This window comes from Phycodurus eques, chromosome 11 (genome assembly GCF_024500275.1).
Source record: "Phycodurus eques isolate BA_2022a chromosome 11, UOR_Pequ_1.1, whole genome shotgun sequence".
NCBI classification, from domain to species: domain Eukaryota; kingdom Metazoa; phylum Chordata; class Actinopteri; order Syngnathiformes; family Syngnathidae; genus Phycodurus; species Phycodurus eques.
This window is the reverse complement of record NC_084535.1, coordinates 12,762,471-12,786,865: the sequence shown is the minus strand read 5'-3', so window position 1 is coordinate 12,786,865 and position 24,395 is coordinate 12,762,471. Positions and strand designations below refer to the sequence as shown.

Genomic DNA, 24,395 nt, shown 5'->3' with positions numbered 1-24,395 from the left:
TTACACACAACTTAATTTCTGATCTTATTTGTTCTACTTTCTTTGTATGCATGGATTACGTGGGTTGTTCCCAACATCTGGTGAAATTTTCATGTCAATAGCACCTTTGGAAATAAATTTGAGAAAAATGGTCACATTAAATACTTATTTCAGCCACTGTGTGTGTGTGTGCATATATATATATATATATATATATATATATATATATATATATATATATATATATATATATATATATATATATAGTAGTATATATATATATACTATATACTATAGTAGTGTACACACACACACACACACACTCACACACACACACACACACTCACATAGGGTTGGGCATCGAGAACCGATTGGGACCGGGACTAACGGTCTCCAGGAATTGTTCAAATTTAAACGTTTCGGTTCACAGTTTCGAGTTTCCGGAAACCCCAAAGTAAAAGTGACGAAAACCAACAAAGAAGAAGGCGCACAAAGACGTGCTTGTGCCCAACGGCGGCAGCGAAAAAGTGTGTCTTAACTTTGTTCAAATTAATGACCAGTGGCCTCAGTGCAACACTTGGAATAAGATTATATTGGGAGGCTTTCACGATGTGGGGGGTTTGATGCGCTCCGAGCCTCAGCCTACACCATGCTGAGCTTCAGTAATGTCAATTCTCAGTCAATTGGGTGAGTGAAACAATAAAATACGTCTACTATGTCACCATTGAGACAGCTAACAAGGTAAATGGTTGGTTGCACTTTTGCACTGATGGTTTATAGTATTTATTTTAGTCTTCAAACCAATGTAAGAGCCGATTACAGAAGAAAAAGCTTAACATTGAATTGGGACAAAATTCACATCTCACAGTATCACAAACACTAACCTTGTGCCTGATCAATGGGTAAGGACAGGAATCAACGTTTTATAGCATTTGCTTTCACTCATTACAGACATTATTTATTTATTTATTTTTAAATGAAATCACTGGTGCCGTGTGAAGTTACTTTTCGCGCCAAAATGTTGAGTTCCGCTGTGTACCCTTCAAAATAAAAGGCTACAAGCTTCAAAGCAGGTAGTCAAGTTAAAACCATTTGACGTGATAAAACAGTCCCAAATAATTTTAGCAATGCTGTATTTAACTTTGAGCGGAAACATTAATTAACGAATATTAAGTCAACTGGGTTAGTTCCTCACACATTGCCTTTTAGTTCATAGGTTTGATAGTGATACTGGTTATAAAGAACCCCGAGTCAAATGTTCATTTTAGTCTATGCTGCGGGATGCTAAGAAAATGGCTGGGTGTATATGTTCATAATTTGGACAACCTTTATTTAAACCATGCAAACCTTTTTGACCCAGCCCCCTAAAAGAATCAGAATCGTTTGGATTCTGAATTGCTCAAATTGAAACGATGCCCAACCCTGTATCTATCTTATCTATTTTTTATTTTATTTTTTATCCCAACTCCCATTCCTTATTGATCTGACAGTGGGCCACCGGAGCAAACTTCACCTCAGTGTCATTGTTACTTTTGGGAGCACAGCGCGACAAACAAGCGCAACTTGTGTTTGCTTTACATATACAGCATAACTAAACAAGGGGAGGCATTTTGGTCTGACCAAGGTTTTACTTGCTGAAGGAGATGCTCCTTTCCCTTGAGTAAGGGGTCACGATATTTCGCCGCGCAACCCTCCTGTTGAGAAAAAATAATGATGCTTGCACAGAGAGAACTCCAGGGGAAAAAAACATGTCACATACGAGCTAGGTGACTTAGTCAATTGTATGTCAGTTGCTGCCTGGGAGTTTTATTCCTCTCCAAATTTTGAGAGGTTGCCTTAACTTGGACAATTGTGTTTTATCCTGGAGTTTTCTCCCCCATTGCAAATGCGTACTCGCTTGCGCTGTGATGCTCGCGCGGGCGCTTGCAAAGAACTGGCGTGGGAATTGTGCACTTCCTGCAAAGAAATGAGATGTCATGAAAATAAAAAGTAAAAACGCTAGCCTGTGCTCGCTTGCGCCGCATGCGCTAAGGGAAGAGCAGCATCTCCTTGGGCAGTTGCTGAAAGAAATCCAAATGGATAAAAATCAGGACTGTAAGCTCATTTGTAGGAGCATGTTTAAATGACTGTTTAACACAATGATTGAACCCCCCCTCAAAAACAGCAATCACGGGAAGTGAACTGGGTTCAATTCCATGCTGTTTAACAATCAGCTCACCTTTGACAGACCAAATCCCTTCATACCTTCACACACTGACCATTGTCTTCTTTGCTTAAAACACTTTTTCATTTCAATTTGATTGCAGCAAATTCGGTGCATTAGATACCTGGAACTCTCCTGCTAGACCTCCCCTAAAGGCCCACGGCTCTTGGTCTCCTTTAGGGAATTGTGCTGAGGACTGACTACGACACCCTGTTAGGAGCAGAGCCAAGCGGAGAGTGTTACCAAAGCATGGGGCTCTCGCACAGGTTAAGATAGTGGGGAGGAGGGAAGGGCAGTTATGTTTCTAAAGGCATAATTTCATCTGAATTCAAGCATTGAACATAAACGACAGTGGCTCTTTTGGATTATTTTAGGATGAAAAGGGGCTCGAGCAACTAAAGCTTACGTGATTACAATAAGTAACAGTATCAACTCCAAGGCAGCAAAGTCAAAACACTGTGCAGGTCTACACAACTTTCATGCAGTGGAAAACACCCCGCACGCTCCCCCAAATTTAAATACAGCTACTTTTCCTTGCCGTGAGACTGTCAACCAAACAGCATAGTGTAGTCTATGTAAGCTTCAGCTGCCGTCGCCCCCGCTGATCTCAGCACCCGGGGTGAAGTCACATTCTCTCCTCATCTGGCTTGTCACATGACTGGGGAGCGCGACTCATCAAACCACAAAGACCCATGAGGAGCCATAGTGCACTATTCCAAAGCCATAAAACTAAAGGGGCAGCCTAGATATGAATTACAGAATAACGACAGCTCGTTAAATACAGTACAGGCTCTTTTGCAATGTGTGAGAAGTTTGAAAAGAGGCCCTGTCGTATGACAAGACAAGTCGAGTGTGATACTTTACACGGCTCTACAAAATGTATCTTGATGCCTTATGCGCTTCCGACACAGCAAGCGGATGCACCCACAGGAACGCTGAACTTGCTTCAGCTTAATGCAATTAAATGTCCCACAATGAAAAAAAAGCATCTCTGACAGCTTTCACCCACATAACACAATTACACAAATGCCATGCAGCCCACTTGCATGGTCCAATCCAATCTGACACAAGCATAACAATCAGAATTACACAGGTGGATGAGTAGGATCAAGTGACTTTGGAAGCAAAGGGTAAATTCCCTTGAGTAGGTGCATCAGGCTGGTCTGAGCCACTTCTATAAGCCTACTGTCAGAAACCAAAAAAAAAAACAAGTTAGAGAAGCTGCCGGAAAAAAGAGAACATTTAGAAGTTAACACTCAAAGCTCAAAATCGCTGCGCAAAAATGTGACTTCATCCGAGGGGCTGCCTCCTTTCCTCCAATTAATCTATCACAATTATCAGTCGCATTCAAGAAAAAGGCATGAATCCGTTTCGCCTGCACTGCACATACATCGGCCACTGTCGATCCAATAGCAGTAGAAACTTGTACTGTGGATTCTTCCATCTGTACATGGTAAAGGGAGAAAACAGTAGAAAATCATTATTAGTAGTTGCACTCAGTACAGTAAGCAGGGAGGTTGTGACTGAGTGCCAGCTGCACAGCTTCCAGCATGTCGACCAGATGGGGAGTCAATTGGGTGGGGGGGGAAATCACTCTTCCGTAGCACAGTTCCAGCACTTTAGTAAAGGCATAAAGCCTTTTAATTGTGGTTTTGCCAGCGTGGGTTTGCTGCCTGCTGTGTATTGGAGTCCTCAGCTTTACCATATAGGACAGAAACCTGCAAATGAAACCGGGTTACAAGGAGTAACCGACAGGCCATGCTGGTGCTTCAGTCAAACTGACAACACACATTTACGTTCATGCCAATCAGTATTACTCAACTGACACAGGGTGGACCATCTCACATAGTCAACAATAGAAGAAATATTGTAATTCCTTAAATAGTGGCCTCAACTTAAATAGATGCCTTTGCACTATGAATCAAAGGGGGCATCATCCTTGTTAATAAATACATGCCGCACCACAAATACAGTAATCCCCATATTCGCGGTTCACTATACACCCAGCCATTTGCTGATAAACTCACCTATTGGCGCATTTGTACACTTTCTGAAATTTCCTAAGATATCGCCCAAGCCCTGTCTTTATAGGAACGCAGTATCGTAATTGGTGTCAAGGTAGCATGGTAAGTGACACGCCTCAACTTAGAGAGAAGCTTTGTAAATCAAGGAGGCTCTAAGTTTAGCCTGGGTTGTAAGTAAAAGTAAGTCTTCACAGCATGCGCTTGTACAGGTGTACTTGCAGTTCATTTTTTAAAAATCAAATCAACCATTTATTTTTAAGGGTCATATTGTAAGCTAAGTTTGAGTTTTTTTGACACAAATTGATACTATTGGTCAGTCCCCACATGGGTCTGTTATTTATTTTCTTTGCAAATTATTGACATATCTAAAGTGCAGAAAACAGCTTGCTCTCTTTGACGATGCAATATTAATGGCGCAACAAAAATCCTGTTTTTCCTGAAAAGTGATGGTTTTGCACATGTGAGGATTCTGCCCAATGCCAGCGTTATGGGGTTAACTAATAGTGTAGGTAATCCTAAAAATTTTGGGGGTGGCGCCGTCAATTACTCTTGGTTTTTCGCTATTTGCGGCAGGGCTCTCTCGCTCACTCTCTCTCCCCCCGCAAATAGCAGGGAATTACTGTCGATGCCTCCTATAAATATCAGGTGGTACAAATACTATGAAGGACACTACGTGTGGCAGTAGATACTGTATCTTTGCAAAAAAAAAAAAAAAAACCTGCAGAGCAGGTATGGCATCGGTTTTAAGAAAAGGTGAGTGATAGAAGCTGCAATAATATATAATAGCATTGTATGTTATTTAGAATGATACAGTATTTTAATGCAACATTCATTTTAATTTAAGTAGCATCATTTATTTGAAAACGATAATGCTAATGATTATTATTGTTATCCATAATAATTAAAAAAAACACTTATTATTTAAATGCATTTTAAGACAAAAAGACCCCCCTAATAAACACCTTACCCCTAAAGAGGGCTTGTAATCTATACATTTAAGAAAATAAACACCACTGGGAAAGTATAGCATTTCCTTTTACAAGGGGATTGAATCCACCCTGATCCAGATTGGGTAACTAAGCAGTCTCATTGCTAAGTCTCCTCTGTGAAGCTACATTTAGAAAAAAATAACATCTGCATTATGCACCAGAATGGCCTTCCATAGTCAGTGAATCAACTTGCTGTCCAAGCTCGCATGCGCGCTAGGGCGTGGAGGAAGGGGATGCCCCACAGGTGCCCATCCCCACAGACAGAGAGATGGAAGTGAGTGGCTCCGTGTGGGAGTGCAGTCGTGACGTTACTGGATACACAGCAAGCAGCAGTAACCCTTGTTGGGTCGTTTACCAATGGCATTTGGTTTGGAATTTGTAGACTGCATCAGGGAGATGCTCGCAGCGCAACCAGCATTTAGTCAGGTTTAAAGAAAACAACAACAACAAACATGTATGTAAGAATAAGCGCCTATGCCCTCGTGCTCCATCTTAAGTTAGCGTGGAAGAAAAATGCTCCAACATAAAAATTCAAGGCCACACTTATCCTGTATACTGGCTGACCCTGTTCTTCAGACCCTATATTACTTTTTTTAGTATATGACCAGCACTATCTGTGAAGCAGAGTGAGAATAATTCCCAGCCCTGTTATGCAAGTACGAATGAATAATGTAAATATGCTTGCTGAGGACTTACAGTGGGTACGGAAAATATTCAGACCCCCTTAATTTTTTCACTCTTTGTTTTATTGCAGCCATTTGCTAAAATCTTAAATTATTTTTTTCCCTCATCAATGTACACACAGCACCCATATTGACGGCAAAAAAAACAAATTGTTGTAATCCGTGGGTTTTCTCCGGGCACTCCGGTTTCCTCCCACATCCCAAAAACATGCATTAAATGGAGACTCTAAATTGCCGGTAGGCATGACTGTGAGTGCGAATGGTTGTTTGTTTCTATGTGCCCTGCGATTGGCTGGCAACCAGTTCAGGGTGTACCCTGCCTCCTGCCTGATGACAGCTGGGATAGGCTCCAGCACGCCCGCGACCCTAGTGAGGAGAAGCGGCTCAGAAAATGGATGGATGGATGGATGAAATATCACACAGCCATAAGTATTCAGACCCTTTGCTCAGTATTTAGTAGAAGCACCCTTTTAAACTAATACAGCCATGAGTCTTTTTGGGAATGATGCAACAAGTTTTTCAAACCTGGATGTGGGGATCATCTTCCATTCTTCCTTGCAGAGCCTCTCCAGTTCTGTCAGGTTGGCTGGTGAATGTTGGTGGGCAGCCATTTTCAGGTCTCTCCAGGGATGCTCAATTGGGTTTAAGTCAGGGCTCTGGCTGGGCCATTCAATAACAGTCACGGAGTTGTTTTGAAGCCACTCCTTCGTTATTTTAGCTGTGTGCTTAGGGTCATTGTCTTGTTGGAAGGTCAACCTTCGGCCTAGTCTGAGGTCCTGAGCACTCTGGAGAAGGTTTTCCTCGAGGATATCGCTGTACTTGGCCGCATTAATCTTTCGATTGCAACCGGTCATCCTGTCCCTGCAGCTGAAAAACCCCCCACAGCATGATGCTGCCACCACCATGCTTCACTGTTGGGACTGTATTGGACAGGTGTTGAGCAGTGCCTGGTGTTCTCCACACATACCGTTTAGAATGAAGGCCAAAAAGTTCTATCTTGGACGCATCAGACCAGAGAATCTTATTTCTCACCATCTTGGAGTCCTTCAGGTGTTTTTTGGCCAACTCCATGTGGGCTTCCATCTATCTTGCACTTAGGAGAGGCTTCCGTCAGGCCACTCTGCCATAAAGCCCCAACTGGTAGAGGGCTGCAGTGATGGTTGACTTTCTAGAACTTTCTCCCATCTGCATCACTGGAGCTCAGCCACAGTGATCTTTGGGTTCTTCTATACCTCTCCCACCAAGGCTCTTCTCTCCCAATTGCTCAGTTTGGCTGGACGGCCAGCTCTCGGAAGGGTTCCGATCGTCCCAAACGTCTTCCATTTAAAGGATTATGGAGGCCACTGTGCTCTTAGGATCCTTCAGTGCAGCAGAAATTTTTTTGTAACCTTGGCCAGATCTGTGCCTTGCCACAATCCTGTCTGAGCTCTTCAGGCAGTTCCTTTGACCTCATGATTCTCATTTGCTCTGACATGCACTGTGAGCTGTAAGGTCTTATATAGACAGGTGTGTGGCTTTCCTAATCAAGTCGAATCAGTAAAATCAAACACAGCTGGACTCCAATGAAGGTGTAGAATCATATCAAGGATGATCAGAAGAAATGGACAGCACCAGTTAAACATATGAGTGTCACACCAAAGGGCTTATGGCTGTAGTATTTCAGTTTTTCGTTTTTAATAAATCAGCAAAAATGTCAACAATATTTTTTTCCCCTGTCAATATGGGGTGCTGTGTGTACATTAATGAGGAAAAAAATTAACTTAAATTATTTTAGCAAATGGCCGCAATATAACAGAGAAAATTTTAAGGGATCACAATACGTTCCGTATCCACTGTATGGCTAAGTTAATCCTGTTCCTTGAGAAGAAAGAGTTGTGTGGTTCTGTTTATACACACCTAGCCACTGGACAAAGGACTTGACCATAGAAATGATGCTCTTGATGTCCCAGATGTAAGGGTAAAGGTCATACAGGATGGTGCGATTGGCCGAATTGGACAGACGTGTGAACATCTGGATGACCGAGCAGCACATGTCCTCAAACTTTTCTGCCCTCAACTGCCATTCTGCAACCTGGAGGACAAAAGAGTAATGCAAAGGATTTTAAGCAGCAGCTTCGTTGTCCAAGTTCACTTCATCTCCAGTTGATGCTACACCACCCAATGTACATTATGGGTAGTACACATTCGCCATTTTGCTTCACACCGGGCTACCACTAGATCTAGGGATTAAAAAAAAAAAAAAAAAAAAAAAAAAAAAAAAACCTATTTATTTCCAAAGACTTAACCGACCTTCTCATCTTCTTTCATCTTGCGGTTGACGCTGACGACACTGCTGTTGGCTCTCAGCCAGTTAAACTCTTTCAACATTTGCATTGCCTTGGGGCCATGCTCGTAAGGCAGGTAAAAGAGTTCTGCAAGCAGGCATAGGTCATCGATAGAGAGCGGCTCCACGGTGAACAGCGGCTTCTCATTGGGACCTGGTACAAACACCTCCTGTATGGAAGAAACCAAGGTCAAGAGACTCTTTTAGGAGGGGACCACATCAATGCACACATTCAGCGATATCTAATGGGGTGAAGTGCTTAAAATCTGTCCGTGGCACCTGTTTGAGCTGATCATCAGTCTGCATGGGGGCAATATCACTCCCAGAATCCTCCTGTATGGATTCTTCGGAAGATTTGGACTCTGCCAAGCTCTCCTTGTCTGTGTCCATGGGCTTTAGATCTTCTGCCATCTTGTCAGCCAAGATTGGGCCTTCAAGTTTCTGCTCTGTGACTACTTGTGCGTCAGTCTCCTCCTGCTTTTCCACCACCATCTCCATGGGCTCGTCATCGGAATCCTTCTTCTCCACCTCCACAGACAAAATGTAAGCATAGTTCCAAAACCAAAGAAAGATTATCTTTTTACCACATTTCCTCATATAGTGGATGGATGCATTTATTTACTGAAAGCCAAACCACTACCTCCTCTTCCTGCTCGGATGTTTTTGCCATGGAGTGAGGTTCCAGTAGGTGAGGCGGCATGGCTGCAGACATTATGGGCTGCTGAAACACAGTTGTCACCGTGGTAGCGGAGCAAAGAGAGGGAGGGGCCATGGAGGACACGTCGATGACTGTACTTTTGGCACCGCTCTGAGGCACCTGTCGGCCTAGGGCGGACAACCCAATAACATTGGTTACGCTGCGACAACAGAGTAGGAAGAGAAGCAAATGATTGACCAGTTCTCTTACTGTTGTATTGATGAGGCACGACAAAGTCCCCAAGCCACTCGGTGAGAGCCAGTTTCAGGGCGAGCTGGGGGCTGTACAGCATGTCTGTCTCCAGTTCTTCATCACTGCCCTCATTCTCCAACTTAATCTGGATAGAAACTGTGCTGTCCTCACCGTCCGCTGGTCAAGCAAGAGAATTTCAACGCTTTAATGATGCTGCATTGTAAAGAATAAATGTTCTTTCCCAAAAAATTGATTGTACGTACTCATGACGACATCTTTGCGCACTCCATTCATATTAGACTTATACCAGGTGGCCAAAGTGTGAATGGCAACAAAGTTGGACTCAAACTCGCAATTGGGGTTGGTTAGGACTCCCTTTAGTCTGGGGATGAGTTCTGTGGATCGGCCCTTGTAAGGACCCAAGAAGAGCCGCTTTTGGTCGTAGTCATTGGCATGTATGTTGTCCCAGATCACGGGGGCTCTTCTCAAAATCTTAGAAACTTCCTCTATAGACTCCACTGTGATGTCTTTGGATACCACTTTGGGTCCTGCGAACAGAAAAGCCTTGTTGGCATCAACTTTAAATAGCAGCAGGAGTGATACCCGTGAGGAGGTGTGTCACACATGCCTGTCCACAGAATGTCAATACCAGGCAGCAGCTTCTCTCCTACTGTGTGGAGGTAGGGAGACTGAGACACATTTGGGTAGCAGAAGGTTCCACAGTACTCTGAATGTGAGGGCGTTGAAAAAACAAAATCAATAATGAGGTCACAATAGACCAGCATAAGATTTCAAATAGTAAAATTATACCTGTGGGACAGAAGAGGAAAGTTTCAGGCTCTCCAAGGTACTGGTAGATTTCATTGGTGATGGACACCTGAGCGTGTGCAAATGAGCTGAACACCTCCTTATCGGCTGGGCACATGTTGTGGTCGATGTCGTCAAAAAGTAAGGCAAATGATTTGCAACCAAAGTGTGTCACCTTACGGACAGAAAATGAGCTTGTTAATAATATCAAACATTACAGTGGTAAGGCAAATGATTTGTAACCAGTGTCACCTTACAGACAGAAAATGAGCATGTTAACAATACCCAACAATACAGTGGTAGCTCAAATGCCGTAACGCCTGTAGTTCAACCAAAATCCATTCATGTTCGGAGGGGAAAGAAAAAGTAAATGTACAAATTTTGCACAAGGAACAGCCAGCACACCTCACTAGATCCCAACTCAGCCAACATTACTGGACTAACTTTTTTTGTATTTGCTTTTTCCTTTGGCTTTATGCAACCCTGATTCCGACATCCTGTGCGTTTTAGTCCATATGTTGGTGCAGTTTGTAATGTAGCACTGAGTGAAGCAGTAGATTACGTTAGCTTCCTGCACAAGCTGCAGACTGGTTACTTGCCACAAGCTTGTCACATTAGTGTTGTGTTGAGTTTTGAAACACTTTATATTACATTAGGGAAGTGACTCCCAACCACTCATCAGATGGTCCAAAAATTATTCATTACATATAATGTAGACGAACCTCCCTATTTTCATCTATCTATCCCAGTGACAAATAGTGACAGGCAAAACTAATAAAAGCTCTTCCACTAGATGGCCGAAGGCAAAATTATCCCATGTATTCACCTATTGCCATTCATACAACAGAATAAAGCAATTTTCACACTGCACTGTTTTTGGGGAGTTCGCCGCAGGGCAGGGTACAGGACGGCGCACTGTGTCCATATTTGATACCGGTTGCTAGGCTACTGAACAAGTTGTAGTCTGGTGCCTTTTCCCGCTGGTTTGGAGACGTAAAGTAGTAACACAGGAAAGCCCTGGCTGTGCTTACAATGTGGATAAGACATGATACAAGGGACGCATGTGTGGCTACGCTATTAACATTTTTATTTTTACACATGCTTAAATCACATTTCTACCACTTTCAACCAACTCGGTATATTTAACAGGGTGAAGAGCTCAGTCCATCACTCTGCCCTCTTTACCACATCACTTGTATGTGTCCCAAAACTCCCTGGGACACTGCCTTTATTATTTCCTTCACATTCTCCATGTCTTTTACTGTACAACTTTGCCAAAATTTGTTGCTGTTGTCACTCTGAAATCACCGCCCCAGAGCACATACACAATGAATGGGTTCATCCACGTGTGTGCTGTGTGTTCCCAAGTGTGGTATGAAAAGGCCTTTATTGTGACTTCTTTTTTCTTTTTATTGTGCCTTTAACTTTTTTGTGATTAACTTAATATGTGCATTTGCTCAATAAAGGTTGGGAAACAGCCTTAGTGGATGATTTCATTTAAAATTTGGGTGCCAAGAAAATCTTTGCGTAAAGTGCATTAATGACGCAATGTTTATTATCTGTCCTCATTCATTAGGTGTTTTATTGTCTTTAACAGAAAGGTTTGATGCATGTTTTATTGGTAAACACATCACAATACCTGGTCCAGTTTCCTCTTGAGTGCTGTGACCTCTTTCTGATTGGAGAAAGTGATATCAAGTCCAGGTGAAATGGCATAAATGAACTCAATGCCGTACTCTTTGGCTGATCCAATTAGAGTCATAAGTTGCTCTGAGAGTTAATTGGGGAAAAAATGGTTAACACTGTGGGCATATATACTGTACACCTAAGAAACGGTATAATTAATTTCTTCATTTCCTCTCAATAGTCACCTGCTTCCTCCACTGAGTATAATTCCCTCCAGAACATTCTGTGTTTGTAGTCATCTTTGGGAGCATAAAGATACGTATTTAGTCCCCATTTCTGCTGCCTGTGAAACACAGTGATGGCAATGATTAGAACCCATGCACAAACATGATGTAACTAACAACGTAAGCAGGTAGACATTTTCATTTTTACCTCCTGAACAACTCTTTCCTCTGTTCCATTGTCCACGGTCGTCCATAAAAGCCTGCATGAACAAACCATACTGTCAGTTTTCACGAGGTGCTGCGAACGGAAATATTCGCTTTCTTCGCCCGTTGGTGTTGGTCTGCTTTTCAACCATTGCCACATACCGGTTCACTTCATTTTGCTTGTGTCTAGTGACAAATGACCAAAGAATGGTTTCTATTGTATGGGCACGTGATTATATTCAAAGCATAACACACTGTTTAAATGTGTAGGTGAAATCAAACACCAAGCCAAAGTAAATGACATACTAAGGTTAATTATTTCAACGTGGCAAATTGGACAAAAGTAATGCTGATGCTAAGACTGATGGCCGCTATAAATGAAACATCTCGTTTTCTGGTGACAAACGCAGACTACATGATGCGTATTGAGTTCGATTGACCCATTTTTCTGCAGGTTTTCAATTCCAAAACGCTCATCACTCAAAGTACCTTCCACCACTCCACTGATGAATTTTCTGTGGCCCATTGCTTCCACGCTGATGCCGGCGGACTCTTCCAACAGGCCGGCACCGGTGGCACAAGCCTCTCCCGAGACTGGGCTGGGGCTCGGTTCGTCTTCCACCGGTGTCGTCTCCAGCGTCTTATCTTTTTGGACCATTTTTTTTAAATGGTAGAAACCCACTCAGAGACGCGTGGAAAAAAACTTGAAAAGCACAGTTTGTTTGTTTGTGAAAGGGAATGTCGAGCAAGTCAATCGCGTCACGGTCGAAGCAGACAGCAGGAGAAAACCTCGGATTTCAGCGAGCCAAATATCCACACCTATTCGCGCCTAATTTAATCGGAATCTCGATCAGAGTTTACAAAATGAATTCAGGGTGTGAATATAAAATGAACCGCAGTACATTTTTTTTGGTTTAATCCGAGCCTACGATGGTCTCTTTCTGGTGGATTTGCTCCGTTTTTTTCCCAGTGTTCTTCCTGTTTACACCCAGTGCGCATGCTCAACTAACTAGTTCAAACTAGACAAAACCAGATCTGACCGACAAAACCGCACAAATGCACTTACAACGTCAAGATGTTTCACATCCACATTAGCCAACGCCAAACACCAACGCATTAACAAAACAATTTCGTGGTAAAAAAGTGTTTATTTTAGCGGTCATCCTCAAGAAAGATGCGCTGCAAACACTACATTAACTGAATACATAGTAACCTTTTAATATGAAAATTAATGCTAATACATTTTACTAAAATATGCACCACATGCGTATATTGTTATATTAGTGGTGCAGTATTTTTAAATACATAACCATCATATAACCAACGTCGAGTGTTTGGTCCCGGTTATACGACAATATCATGCAACGAGAATCAGTGAAAGGTTAAAAGCTAAACATCCTCGGAATTGCGTGAACTCTCTTATGAGTATTAAATATCTTTGGTAGCACAGCCCATATTAGGAATGCAGCAAAGACCCAGTACTGTTTCACACACACACACACACAAAAAAAAAAAGGGGGGGGGGGGGTGCTTGTAGTTTGTCTCGCTTGACTTTACGTTACTCTTAAATTAAAAATGTGTTGTTGTTGTAATATTTGTTAAAACTGTCCGTCTGATCTGACAGTAATGCATTAGGAAAATGGTCTGTGGAAAAAGTCAGCTGTCATCTTGTTCCGCTAATATGGATAACCCTTAAAGACACCACTGTACCCGAGGAAAAATAATCAAGAGACAGAAGGAGTGAGTGACAAGGTGTCAATCACTTGCAGGCACACCGGCGCAGCTTCGCACTGACCAGTTAGCTTGGGCTTCAGGAGCTTTGCTCTAGCTACGGTAGACCTCTGGAAAATACAATTTAAAAAAATGCACATCCTTTGCAAAGAACTGGGCAGAAGAAAAGCAAAAAGAACCAGAGCAAGGCACCTCAGGCATCTGAGAATTCAGAATCCACAAAGAATTAGGAATATTTCTACTCAATGCCAAGCATATCACCTTTTTATTTTGCATTGATAGACATACCCAAAAAATAAAAACTTCAAACCGATAACATTTACTCTTATAGTAACACTCCATTACCAATCAGTCATACTACCAGTGTTAGCACCATTGGCAAATGTAGGCTTGTTAGTGCGAGTCAGCGTCTAGTGCATGTATATGTTAGTGAGGGGCGTGGCTTTAGTCAGAGATTTGAGGGGTGGTGACAGGTGGGATTGGTGAAGGGAGGGTACATTCAAATCTTGCAGTTTAATCTGCAAAGTCCCTTTTATACAGCTGGTATATCTTATGAATCAAGTTGAACACTAACCATGTGTCCAATGTTTTTTTGGGGTGTCAAATGTTTGTTTACTCCCATATGTATGTAGAAAAATGGGGATATCTTTGGCACTAGGTTTTTGCCACAATAGTTCAGGTGTAGTAGGACAGGTTTGGATCTCTTATTTTGTAATCACAGTAAACAATACTCATTCTTGGAGCGGTGTACTGTAGTGGATATGGGAAAAAAAGTCAACATGTTTGCTTAAATGACCAGACAAGACATTTCAGGTTCCTGTTTTTAATTGATGTTTGCAGAACATTTGAATGTATCACATCCTCTCGCAACATTTAAGGATGCCACTTTTGTTTTCACCCTTAAAAGTGATTCTCGTCATACATTTCATTTTGTTTTTACAGTTAAATATTACAAAATTGTCATTACATTTTTTAATGTGTTTTACTCATTTAACTATAAATTTCCACTTCGATAGAAGGTATTAGACTTTCCCAAACAAAATAAATGTAAACAAATTCCACAACAAACTGAAAAGACAAGTTTTGCTCTTGAGGTAAGTTTGGTGCTTCCTGCGCCAGGCCTCCTGTTACCTCTTCAAACTTCGCTGGGCCTGCTTCAGTAAAGTGTCAAAGTCTAGTGTCTTCATCTTGCCTTTTGAAGCTGGTGGGTCATAGTCTCTGTTAGAATCTGAAAAGTAACATGAGCATAGTGATTACAATTCAAAAGAAAAGGATGAACAGGTTGAGAGCATCCATCTTGTCTTGCCTACTACCTAGGTCAGCATAGGTGGTTTTGCAGAACTGCCTCCTTCCACCAAAGCACAGATCAAATGGCAGCTCGTCAGGCTTGCGCAGTTTGTTCCCATTTTCAATGGCGGTGAAAGCATCCTTGGTGTCGTAGTAAGTCACAAACCCATAGTTGTCCCTGTAATAGATCAAAGCATTAGCATATATTGACAGATGACTACTTCACTTCATGATGGGTTGTCATTTAAAGCTGTGGCTTGCTTTTAAAAGAGCAACCTTAGACATAAGCCAGGAGGCCCCAGTTATGAGCAGGCCTGCATATGCTCTAGCATTGTATCTTGAACCTTAAAGTCACAGGAGAGACCAAAAGGGTTCAGTAACAATGCAACACAGCAAGTATGCCAAAACGAGAGACATGGAGCACTCACCCGTGTTCCCTAAAGTGCAGAGTACAATCCTCTACTTCACCAAAGTAGGAGAAACGATCTCTGAGCTCCCTTTGTGTCATTGTGCCTCGAATTCGACCAATGTAAACAACCCGTCTCTCCTCCTGTAAAGTGAGTTTTCTAAATTTATTTAGTTAAACTATATCACGAAACTCCACCAATGAAAATGTACAAGCTTACTATGGCTTTGTCTTTGCGAGACTTCACATCCTCAGCAGCATACCCATATGTACTCTGATATGAAGGACTAAAGAAAAACAAACACCTTTAGCCAAATTCAACGAGCATGAGAACCATTTGCAGTTTCTACTATGTACCTGCAAAGAGTTCTGGTTCTCCTGCATGACGTTCGTCTTTGGGGAGAACGAGACCGCGATCGAGAGCGACTCCAAGAACCAGAGTGAGAGGAGGAATATGAGTATTTTCTCCTCCTGGGAGGAGAGCGGGATACAGAGGACCGTGAAGAGGAACGAGATGAACAGCTGGATCTGCTGCGAGAGCGGCGATGACGAAACCTATAGAGGAAGAGTTATAAATCACAATCCAAAGAGAATTTAGATATTGTGCAAAGTGAACCTAACCTTTTCTTGGATGGCAAGTGGGATCTCGACCGAGATCGAGAGGAGTGGGAATCAGACTCAAAGCTGCTGGACTCCGAGGGGGAACGTTGGGATCTTCGTTTTCGCCCCCTCTGTTTGGGGCTGGGACTGCGAGAGGCAGCATGCCAACGATAGGACCTCTCAAAAGTCCTCTTCCTAAGACTGCTTTCAGTCGATTCGCTCTCCTGCCGCGCTGGAGAAGCTTCTGGAGTCTCAAGAACAGAGGACCTCTCTATCCTATCAATGTCATCATTCAATGTCACTGGAGGTGCTAAAGATGTTTGTGTGTTGGGGTTCAACTGGCAGGTGGTCTCCTGGACACACGGGGGCACTGTAGTGGTTGCAATAGGGTGCTTGATGGCTTTAATTGAGATCTGCTGTTTGACATTCCAGCGCTTGCCTGCTTCTCCAGTAGAAGCATGTCTGCTGGGGAGGCAGTAATCATGATCCATGCACACGACATCGTAAGGCACAGAGGCGGCAGCTTCAGTGGGTTTGGTACGGAATCTGGCTGAGGTCAGAGGACGGGCCTCTATCTGAATAGCCTTAGATGGGTTCAATTTGGAGGACTCTGAGGCCTTGGCCTTTCCAAGAAGGGCAACAGGGGCCAGAGGTTTCCACATCTGTTGCGGAGGAGTGGCTGGAGGAGTCAAAGCTAAAGAACACCAAGAATGCACCATTATTATGCCAGACAATTAACAGCAGTTGGCCAATTGTGATGCAAAGCTGCTAATCTGAAGATATGGTAACCCAAATTCATTTACAAATTTGAGGTGTCAATAAAAATATGACTTAACCGAGCCTTCATAAGCCGTGATGTCAGTGTGCCACACTAATCCTCATTTCAGTTCATATCAAAAGATCTCTAGGTGTGTTTTGTGACATTTTCTGAACAGAGGTGACAAAAGCAGACTCATCAACTAGAAAGACTGACAGTGTCCAAGTACCTTTGTCCAGTATTATAGAGTGATTCAGTGACATAACACCAGTGACACCATTATTCTTGTCGATGATGAGCTTTTAGAGTTGGTTCTTTGAAGCAATGGCCTGATAGAAATATCAGCTCTGAACTGCAGTTAATATTTGCCAACTTTGTGTGAAGTAAAGGACTTTGACATATGGAATCTGCGACTGGTGTTGTGCATTGCAGGTCATTGTTTTGTGATTTTCGATGTATTAGCATTAAGATAGCAGACCGTTCTTCAAACAGCGCACTTTGGTTGTTTTAAATAACATGTAATTATCTTTATTTAATGTTTGGTTTGACAGTAAAAGTTAAATTCAACAGTTTCAAGCGTCTTTTTTGTTTAAATGTTCACAACTTGCCAAACTGCTACTTATTGTGACGCGAGTTGATTTGAATTCACTGCGATCATACAGCGCTTGTATCTCAAGTTAGTGCACGCAAGTCAAAGTAAAACAAAAAACAAAATGCTGAATGACGGCCCGTATCTCAAGGCAGAACTGTAGTTTCCACTGTACATAATTGGACTTACAGTACATCATTCTACAAAACGTTTCATTTGCTTTGTATGGTTCATATGAATTACCTGCAGGGCTTGAGAGATCATTGGCTCTGACACGCTCCACAACAGTTCTCTCATGTGCAAATTCGGCACTGAAAAGTGAGCACAAAAGTTAATATTGCACATGTATTTGCTGGTATGTATTTAGGTGTGGCTGTGAATCACAGTTTTGAAGCTAATTGTATTACTGAGGCTTGACATTAGCGGCAGGTCTTGGCAAATAAGGTGGAGTCACTCCAACCATACATGTACACATTTGACTCCATCATACCCACAGAGCAGCATGATGGCTGTAGGGTAACTCACCTAGAGTTTCCTACAGCTGTTGCTCTACCACAGACCTCCAGTATACTTTGTTGCTCTTTGGCTGAAGAGAGATAAGGATAATGGCAAAACAGAGATTTATTAGTGGATAGAAATGTCAGTGCAAGCACAATGCAACTGTCACGGCCAGTCAAGACATTAGGAGGGCTCTATAACACTCAAATTGACACTATTAAATGTACGTTTGAGTATAGTCGCTGTACACACAATGTGGGGTTGAGCCTTGTATATCCACCAACAAAGACAGCATGGCGAGAGTTAAATGGATTTGCAGAATGGGCAGAATTCCACAGCACAAAGCAGCATCTCTGCCCCCAACAAAACCCATCAACAACAAAAAAAGCTCTCTGTAGGGAATGAGTGCAACCTTCAGAAAATACAACATCCCACAAAAAAGCTGCCATGTATATGCACATATTTTTAAAATAAACTGCCTTTTTTGTGATGAGCCAAGTCATGAGTCAAATCACATGCTTCTTCACTCCCATGACGAAACACTGAATACTTCACCTCAATCAACCTATGAAAACTTAAACTACAACTGCAAGCCAAGAAATGGGACACGATTCTCCTGTCATAATGTCGTGTTGATTGTTCTCCCTATAAAAAAGACAAATCGCTCCAATGGACTTGTAAAAGGGATTAATTTGCTCACCTTGTGTTTCCTCAAACTGCTCCAACAGGCTCGTCAGATCAGCTGCCTCAATACCTATCATACAGAAACTGGTGAATGATTAAAACCACAAATTGATGCTAAAGAGAGAGCAACAATCGGAGAAACAAACTATTAAACATTCAGAAGGGGTGACCTTGATGATAACTTTAAAGTCCCAAAAATCTTTTTAGCTAGGATTATCGTTAGGAATGTGAGTCAGTAGTGTCACTTAACCGTTTAAATGTACAGTTGCCAAATAGTTTAACGAGCATTACTTATTGAGAGACTTTGGTGTGCAATTGACAAGCTCACCCATCTCAGCGGTGAAGGACTCAATCAGCTCCTGTGTGGGACTCTTTGCCTTTGGCTCCGTGGATGCGACTCGAGGTTTTGGTTTAAGCACAACTAGTTTTGATTTAAGACTTGAGGAAGCCAATGGATTAATGGATGGAGTAGAAGAGGCTTTGGGATTCATTGTCGGGGCCTTTGCAGGTTTACTGCAATTGTTTGCGGAAGGAGTGGAGTGAGGAATGACCTTGGGCACATTCTGGCAAACTGGGGTCTTCTGCAGGGGACTGGGAATAGGAACAACAGCAGCAGAGTTGCATTGGATTGTCTGTGTAGTGGTTTTGACAAACTGTGGAAGCCTCTCAGTGACTTCAGTCTTGTCTTCTGACAGTTTAGGACACTTGTCTGTTGGTTGGTGCACTGGCTGGCATTCAGAGACGAGAGTGTTGACAGAATCAGGTGTACCAGCTGAAGGTTTTTGGGGCACATTTGGCTTTGGACTCGATACTTCTTTTGACACTTTTGACTGTGTAGGGACAGCATTAGCAGTCTTGTTGGTTGAGGCGACCATATAGGCGGGTGGCACTAACAGCGCCTCAGGCGTGGGCGGGGCACAGGGTCCCCGGGGTTGCCAGGTGGGTTTGACCTCCACCACCTGCTTTGCAGCCTGGGAGGTGGGCCACCGAGTATCCCTGGGGCTGGGATGAAGCAAACAGAGGATAGGGGGCAATTCTTTGGGCAGCTCTGGAAGGCTTGGCCACTTGGTGCTGTTGTCGCCTTGGTTTTGAACCGCAACAGGCTTCTTCTGCAGCCGAAGTTGTCTGTACTCTGCCAGACTGAGGGACTTGGGCTTTGGCTCTGGAGCTGCAGGAGCCACCAGTGGAAGGGGTCCCTCTACAGTCGCTGTGGTGTTAAGAGCAGCTGCTGGGTTGCTGAAAGACACTAAAGATGGTTGGGTGGAGATCTCATCAGGAGCTTGGGACAGCCGTTTGGACATTTTATCTGGCTGTTGGGAGGAGAGTGCTGGGGCTGGACTTTCAGGAACAGCAGCTTTTAACTGTCCTGTGGCCTGTGGTGGCACAAACGTAACAGCTTTCACACTAGATTCAGGAATCAAAGTAATCATTTCTGCTTGGGATTCACTTTGGCGTAAAGTTATTACCTTAAGTTTTAGAAAGGGATCTTCAGGACCAGCTGGATCCTTTGGCATTTTGTTTTTCTTCTGTTCCTTGAGTTGCCTGTTTTTCAACTCTGGGGGTAATTCTTGTTTTTTATGTATTATTGAAGCACTCCTGAGGACCCGACCCTCAACAGGTGGGCAATATTTCTTGCATTTCTTTTTCCTTTTCCTACGAGAAGGGCTTCTTGCTCGGGTGTCTTCCTTCTCCTTGTTAATCATAATGCTATCTTTCCCATCAGAACATAAGCCTGGAATTTTCACCGGAACTTGACAGAAGGCTTCATCGTCGTCATCATCATCAACAACAACAACAATATGCTCTGAGCTCTCAGAAGCTACATCGTCCTCATCACCTGCCCTTGGCTTATTCTCTGTATACTCTTCAATTGGTAGAGGAAATGGGAGGTCTTGGATGGCCAGGATTGGCTCTCCATTTTTACACTGATCCACCACTTCAAGTAAGATTCCTCCTTCGGGCAACATCTGCATGCCCTTATCATCCTCCATGCTAATGGTCATGCAGTATGGATGCATGTGTTTCACCAAGTCGCCCAGGCTGACAGAAAGACCGTCGGCACTCTCCTGCTCAACGGTGACAGGAACCGGGATGGCCAGACATTCCCAATCTGGTGAAGTGCAGTCAGAAGGTAAACTGGGCCTCAGTGGGCTCAGAGTGAGAAAGCCAGCATCCTGTTCATCTCCGTAACTTCTCTGCAGGGAGTCTGTTGTCATCATGGGGAGGTTCTGAGTACACATAGGAGTGAATTGTTAAAATCGAATGGGCATACAGTAGGAGTATAGCCACCGTTTGTGTGGTGAGAGCTACCTTTCCAGGCAATAGTGGTCTTAAACATAAGGAGGAGTCTTTCTCTGGAGGGGACCGTGGCAGACAGACCAATCTCCTGAGCTACAATATGAAAAAAGCACAGTGAAATTGAAATTGTTTCCCCCCCTTCAGGTTCAAATTAAACATTGATCAAGTGTTTGAAGCCTTGTGTTGTCATTTCATCTCATCCGGAACTGAGGGCCCAGTGGGGGTTTGTGTGGCAGGAACTATAAGGGAGACTTATTGAGAGTTATGGTAGCTGCGCACTAACCGGCGAGTGTTCTCTGCCCTGACCCGACAGCAGGTCTGACTCAGGCAGCATGTCAAACGGGGACGGGTTCTCATCATCCATATTGTCGATGATGTCCGCCAGAGCGGTTAACAGCGTGGCTTCAATGTCCTGGTCTTGTCCTTTTGTCTAAATGATGATGATAATAATAATAATAAAGGCATTTATAAATACACATGCAAATCGTGCCAAGGCAGGATGTAGAGACTTGCCTCCATGGACGGGGTGTCATCAAAGATGGAAAGGATAGAGGGGTCCAAGTAGCTTTGAAGAAACTCCGGTGTTTCTCCAGAGCACAATTCAGCGGCCTTAAAAAACAGCGGAAATAACATCAAAATTCAATCAGTTCAGAATAACCTGCAAGACACTGCATGAACATGACTGACTGCATGTCACCGACAGTCCTCTTGAAAACATGCGTCTTTAAAATTTGGTCCATCTGGAAGTTGAGACTGAAACCATAATACAGGTATGTGCCAAAAAAAAAAAAAAAAGAATATCAAGGGAAAGTTCATTTATTTCAATAATTTGTTTCAAAAACAAACTTGTATGTTATATATTTCCCTCAATATACAACTAGATTTAATGTTATTATTTTGTTTATTTATTTTATTTATTTATGCATTTATTTTCTGTTCCTTGTCCTTTCTGTGTTCATCTTGAATGACTTCTCTATTTGTATTGATCACTAGTCAGGACTTGTTCTGGTTAAATGTTTGGAGCTGTATATTCGTGTTGTAAATAGTTATCCATTATAATAAAGTTTGCACACAAAAAAATATTTTTGGAATAATTCCGACAAATTTGTCAATCCATTTTTATTTATAATACATTTGTTCAAATGTAAAGAGACTTTATAGACACTCTGTTCATTTAAACGGCAATCTACATCGAACAACCCACGTGTTTGCGTCCACACATGCACTATCAGTGCTTGGACATGTTTGATACTTCACGCTCGCCGTCCACATGGCGGAAGCACCGCACCCACGTGTCGCACTACGACACTCCATTATTTATATTTTGGCCTGTACCCAAATTGCAAAATTTCGAAAAGTGGAAATTGCAAACTTTTCTACATGAAATGCACACGGCGTTAGTATTAAGAGGGAAATTTATCAACAGTGTCTTTTGCGCATGCGTGACTGTGTTACTGTGATCCAACTGCAGCAAAACACATGTGATTACTTTTCTATTAGCACACAATCGGTAATGAGTCATTGTGCAAACGCTGAATAATTATGATAAAGGTGTGCTGATTTAATTGCATTGTCGATCGACGTGTACATCCGCGTCGACGTCGCTGAAATGATGACACACCACTGCAGCGACCTGGCTGGCAAACAGCCGAAGAATCCACCACGATTAAATTCAAAGCCAACCAGCAAACGAACTCAAATATTAACTATTCCACGTGAATCTGCTTTTGTGAAGGGACTTGCAACGCTAGAAAGCCACCTTGTTAGCTTGCACGTTACCGGCTTGTCAACACGTGTGAATGAATCAACAGTAGCGGCAGCATTGCAACCAGAAGCGACTTATTTGAATTAAAAACAATAATAATGGAACCTATGCACAAGTCAGGTCTGTAAGCTATAATAGAGAACGACTGTCACGTACACTGTTTGGACATTTTAATACTTTTTAAGGGTTTAAAGCAGCTGTGGAACCGGCTTGCTAACAGCTAGTCAATGCGACGCTCAAACGACACAATGGCTACACTACATATTTTAGGAATACGCAGATAAAGCATATGACATGTAGATTAACGTTAACTATTATTAAAAAACAGAAGTGGCTTTTAAAAAATATGCTGTGGTGAGGTCCGGGTGGTATCCACGTGTCACTTCTCCTCGCACGTTGTGTTTAACTTGGGCACCGCAGCGCGCTCGAATAAAGCACATTACTAAAAATTACGCAATTATTAAAAAGTTAAAATAATAACACATTCATTACCTCTCCGAGTGTATTCAAATGGAAAAAATCCATATGGCACGCCGTTAAAGTGTCCTCGCCTGCGCCCCACCGCACCGCCATCTTGCAAGTTTACTCCCTTACTAGCACATGAACTGGAGGAGTGCTTTAGCCAATCAAAAGCCAGCAATCGAACCGGTACGAGACCTCACACATTCCTGGCAAAATAACGCAATGACGCTGGGGGCAGGGGTCAAAGGTAAACTATCAGGTTTTGTAGTTATTTTCACGCCCGCAATTTTTGTTCACAGAGCGGAGAAACTACAAAGACATTCACGTCAGAAATGTTGATCTTTTATCCTTTCATCTCTTTTCATCTGGTGTAGTGTGCTGTGAGTTTCTTTGAAAATATACGGAGTTATGCTTGTCACAGAACCTCTTTTAATCTAAAAAATTTACGCTTTTTTAATCTTGAAAAAAAGATGACTTTAAAAAAAAATACATTTCCACTCATTTGTTACAATGACATTTACGAAACAGTTTAATCTTGTAAATTGTCCTAAATATGTAAATATGTCCTCCTTCAACACTAGCATTCTTCAAACCTTTCCATAATGCTGCGACACACGGCACCACACAAATTCCGATCTGGATCAATCTCGACAAAAACTTCCGGGATTAATTTTGTTTTAAATTATACGCAACTGAACTTTATTTATAGAGAAATTTAATATTACTGTAATTGTATTTTTTTATTTGAAATTATTGAACCAGGAAAGGCTCATTGAGATTCAAAATCTCCTTTATAAGAGTGTCCTGCTCCAGGACAACAAGTGACTATAGTCATTGAACACAACCAACAAACAAACAGTACAATAAAAATAAAAAGCACATCACCATATCCAGTGAAACCTTAAAAAGATCTGTTAATGTCTGTAACTCTGAGTGTGTGCCATTAAGGGTGGGGTCTGCGGATGTGATGTCAGCAAAGATGAGCGAGAAAGGGTACATTTCTTGGAGATATCTGCTTTAATGTTGGCTCCATTTAGGCTATTTTCACACTGCAGGTCATTTCCGATTTTTTGTCCAATGTGACATGTATCTGATTTTTTTCATGTCAATGTGAACTGTAGTTCTTCTTCTTATCCTTTCACCTTGTCCCTTTAGGGGTTGCCACAGTGCGTCATCCTTTTCCATGTAAGCCTATCTCCGGCATCCTCCTCTCTAACACCAACTGCCCTCATGTCTTCCCTCACGACATCCATCAAACTTCTCTTTGGTATTGCTCTAGCTCTCTTGCCTTGAAGCTCCATCCTCATCATCCTTCTACTAATATACTGACTCTCCTCTGGACATGTCCAAACCGTCGAAGTCTGCTC

At 42.5% G+C, this 24,395-nt stretch overlaps 2 protein-coding genes and 1 non-coding gene across 7 annotated transcripts in view; all 3 read right to left on the bottom strand.

Moving 5' to 3' along the window:
* oga (O-GlcNAcase) overlaps positions 1-12,942 on the bottom strand; it is a 21,624-nt gene extending 8,682 nt beyond the window's left edge. Inside the window, exons 1-14 of one of the 4 annotated variants that reach the window (XM_061689565.1) lie at positions 12,441-12,942; positions 11,956-12,007; positions 11,769-11,866; positions 11,537-11,667; positions 9,901-10,072; positions 9,719-9,817; positions 9,354-9,638; positions 9,109-9,267; positions 8,839-9,026; positions 8,481-8,729; positions 8,168-8,371; positions 7,775-7,949; positions 3,573-3,626; positions 2,307-2,392 (exon numbers count right to left, since the gene is read on the bottom strand). In XM_061689565.1, the coding sequence (XP_061545549.1) occupies positions 2,307-2,392; positions 3,573-3,626; positions 7,775-7,949; positions 8,168-8,371; positions 8,481-8,729; positions 8,839-9,026; positions 9,109-9,267; positions 9,354-9,638; positions 9,719-9,817; positions 9,901-10,072; positions 11,537-11,667; positions 11,769-11,866; positions 11,956-12,007; positions 12,441-12,609 (2,121 nt within the window). In that variant the 5' untranslated portion in view covers positions 12,610-12,942. The remainder of the gene's footprint in view (positions 1-2,306; positions 2,393-3,572; positions 3,627-7,774; positions 7,950-8,167; positions 8,372-8,480; positions 8,730-8,838; positions 9,027-9,108; positions 9,268-9,353; positions 9,639-9,718; positions 9,818-9,900; positions 10,073-11,536; positions 11,668-11,768; positions 11,867-11,955; positions 12,008-12,440) is intronic. The other 3 variants (XM_061689566.1, XM_061689567.1, XM_061689568.1) reach the window with 3 other exon arrangements.
* A 1,562-nt stretch (positions 12,943-14,504) lies between these two features.
* On the bottom strand, positions 14,505-23,147 carry pprc1 (PPARG related coactivator 1). Of its 2 annotated transcripts, XM_061690004.1 has the most exons (15): positions 23,059-23,147; positions 21,315-21,410; positions 21,085-21,231; positions 20,814-20,894; positions 19,970-20,731; positions 18,832-19,876; positions 18,520-18,573; positions 17,847-17,907; positions 17,565-17,632; positions 15,997-16,669; positions 15,733-15,930; positions 15,596-15,662; positions 15,398-15,519; positions 14,996-15,147; positions 14,505-14,910 (listed from the first exon to the last, which is right to left on the bottom strand). In XM_061690004.1, exons 1-15 carry the CDS (start codon positions 23,137-23,139, stop codon positions 14,810-14,812), a joined length of 3,708 nt encoding a protein of 1,235 aa, XP_061545988.1. In that variant the 5' UTR covers positions 23,140-23,147; the 3' UTR covers positions 14,505-14,809. The 2 variants fall into 2 exon arrangements, with proteins under 2 accessions (XP_061545988.1, XP_061545987.1); XM_061690003.1 differs by having other exon boundaries at positions 18,832-20,731.
* Positions 15,218-15,357, bottom strand: LOC133410231 (small nucleolar RNA SNORA50). The gene has a single exon (XR_009769519.1). It is a non-coding gene; the product is annotated as a small nucleolar RNA SNORA50 (small nucleolar RNA).
* Positions 23,148-24,395: the final 1,248 nt, after the last annotated feature.

What these genes read in the sequence shown, in the direction of transcription:
- pprc1 (XM_061690003.1), bottom strand. Translation starts at nt 23,139, where the DNA reads ATGGCGGTGCGGTGGGGCGCAGGCGAGGACACTTTAACGGCGTGCCAT. An exon ending in ATTTGAATACACTCGGAGAG is followed by an intron (nt 21,411 to 23,058) that starts GTAATGAATGTG and finishes CTGTTTTTTAAG; the next exon opens with GCCGCTGAATTGTGCTCTGG. An exon ending in CTCGCAAAGACAAAGCCATA is followed by an intron (nt 15,520 to 15,595) that starts GTAAGCTTGTAC and finishes CTCACTTTACAG; the next exon opens with GAGGAGAGACGGGTTGTTTA.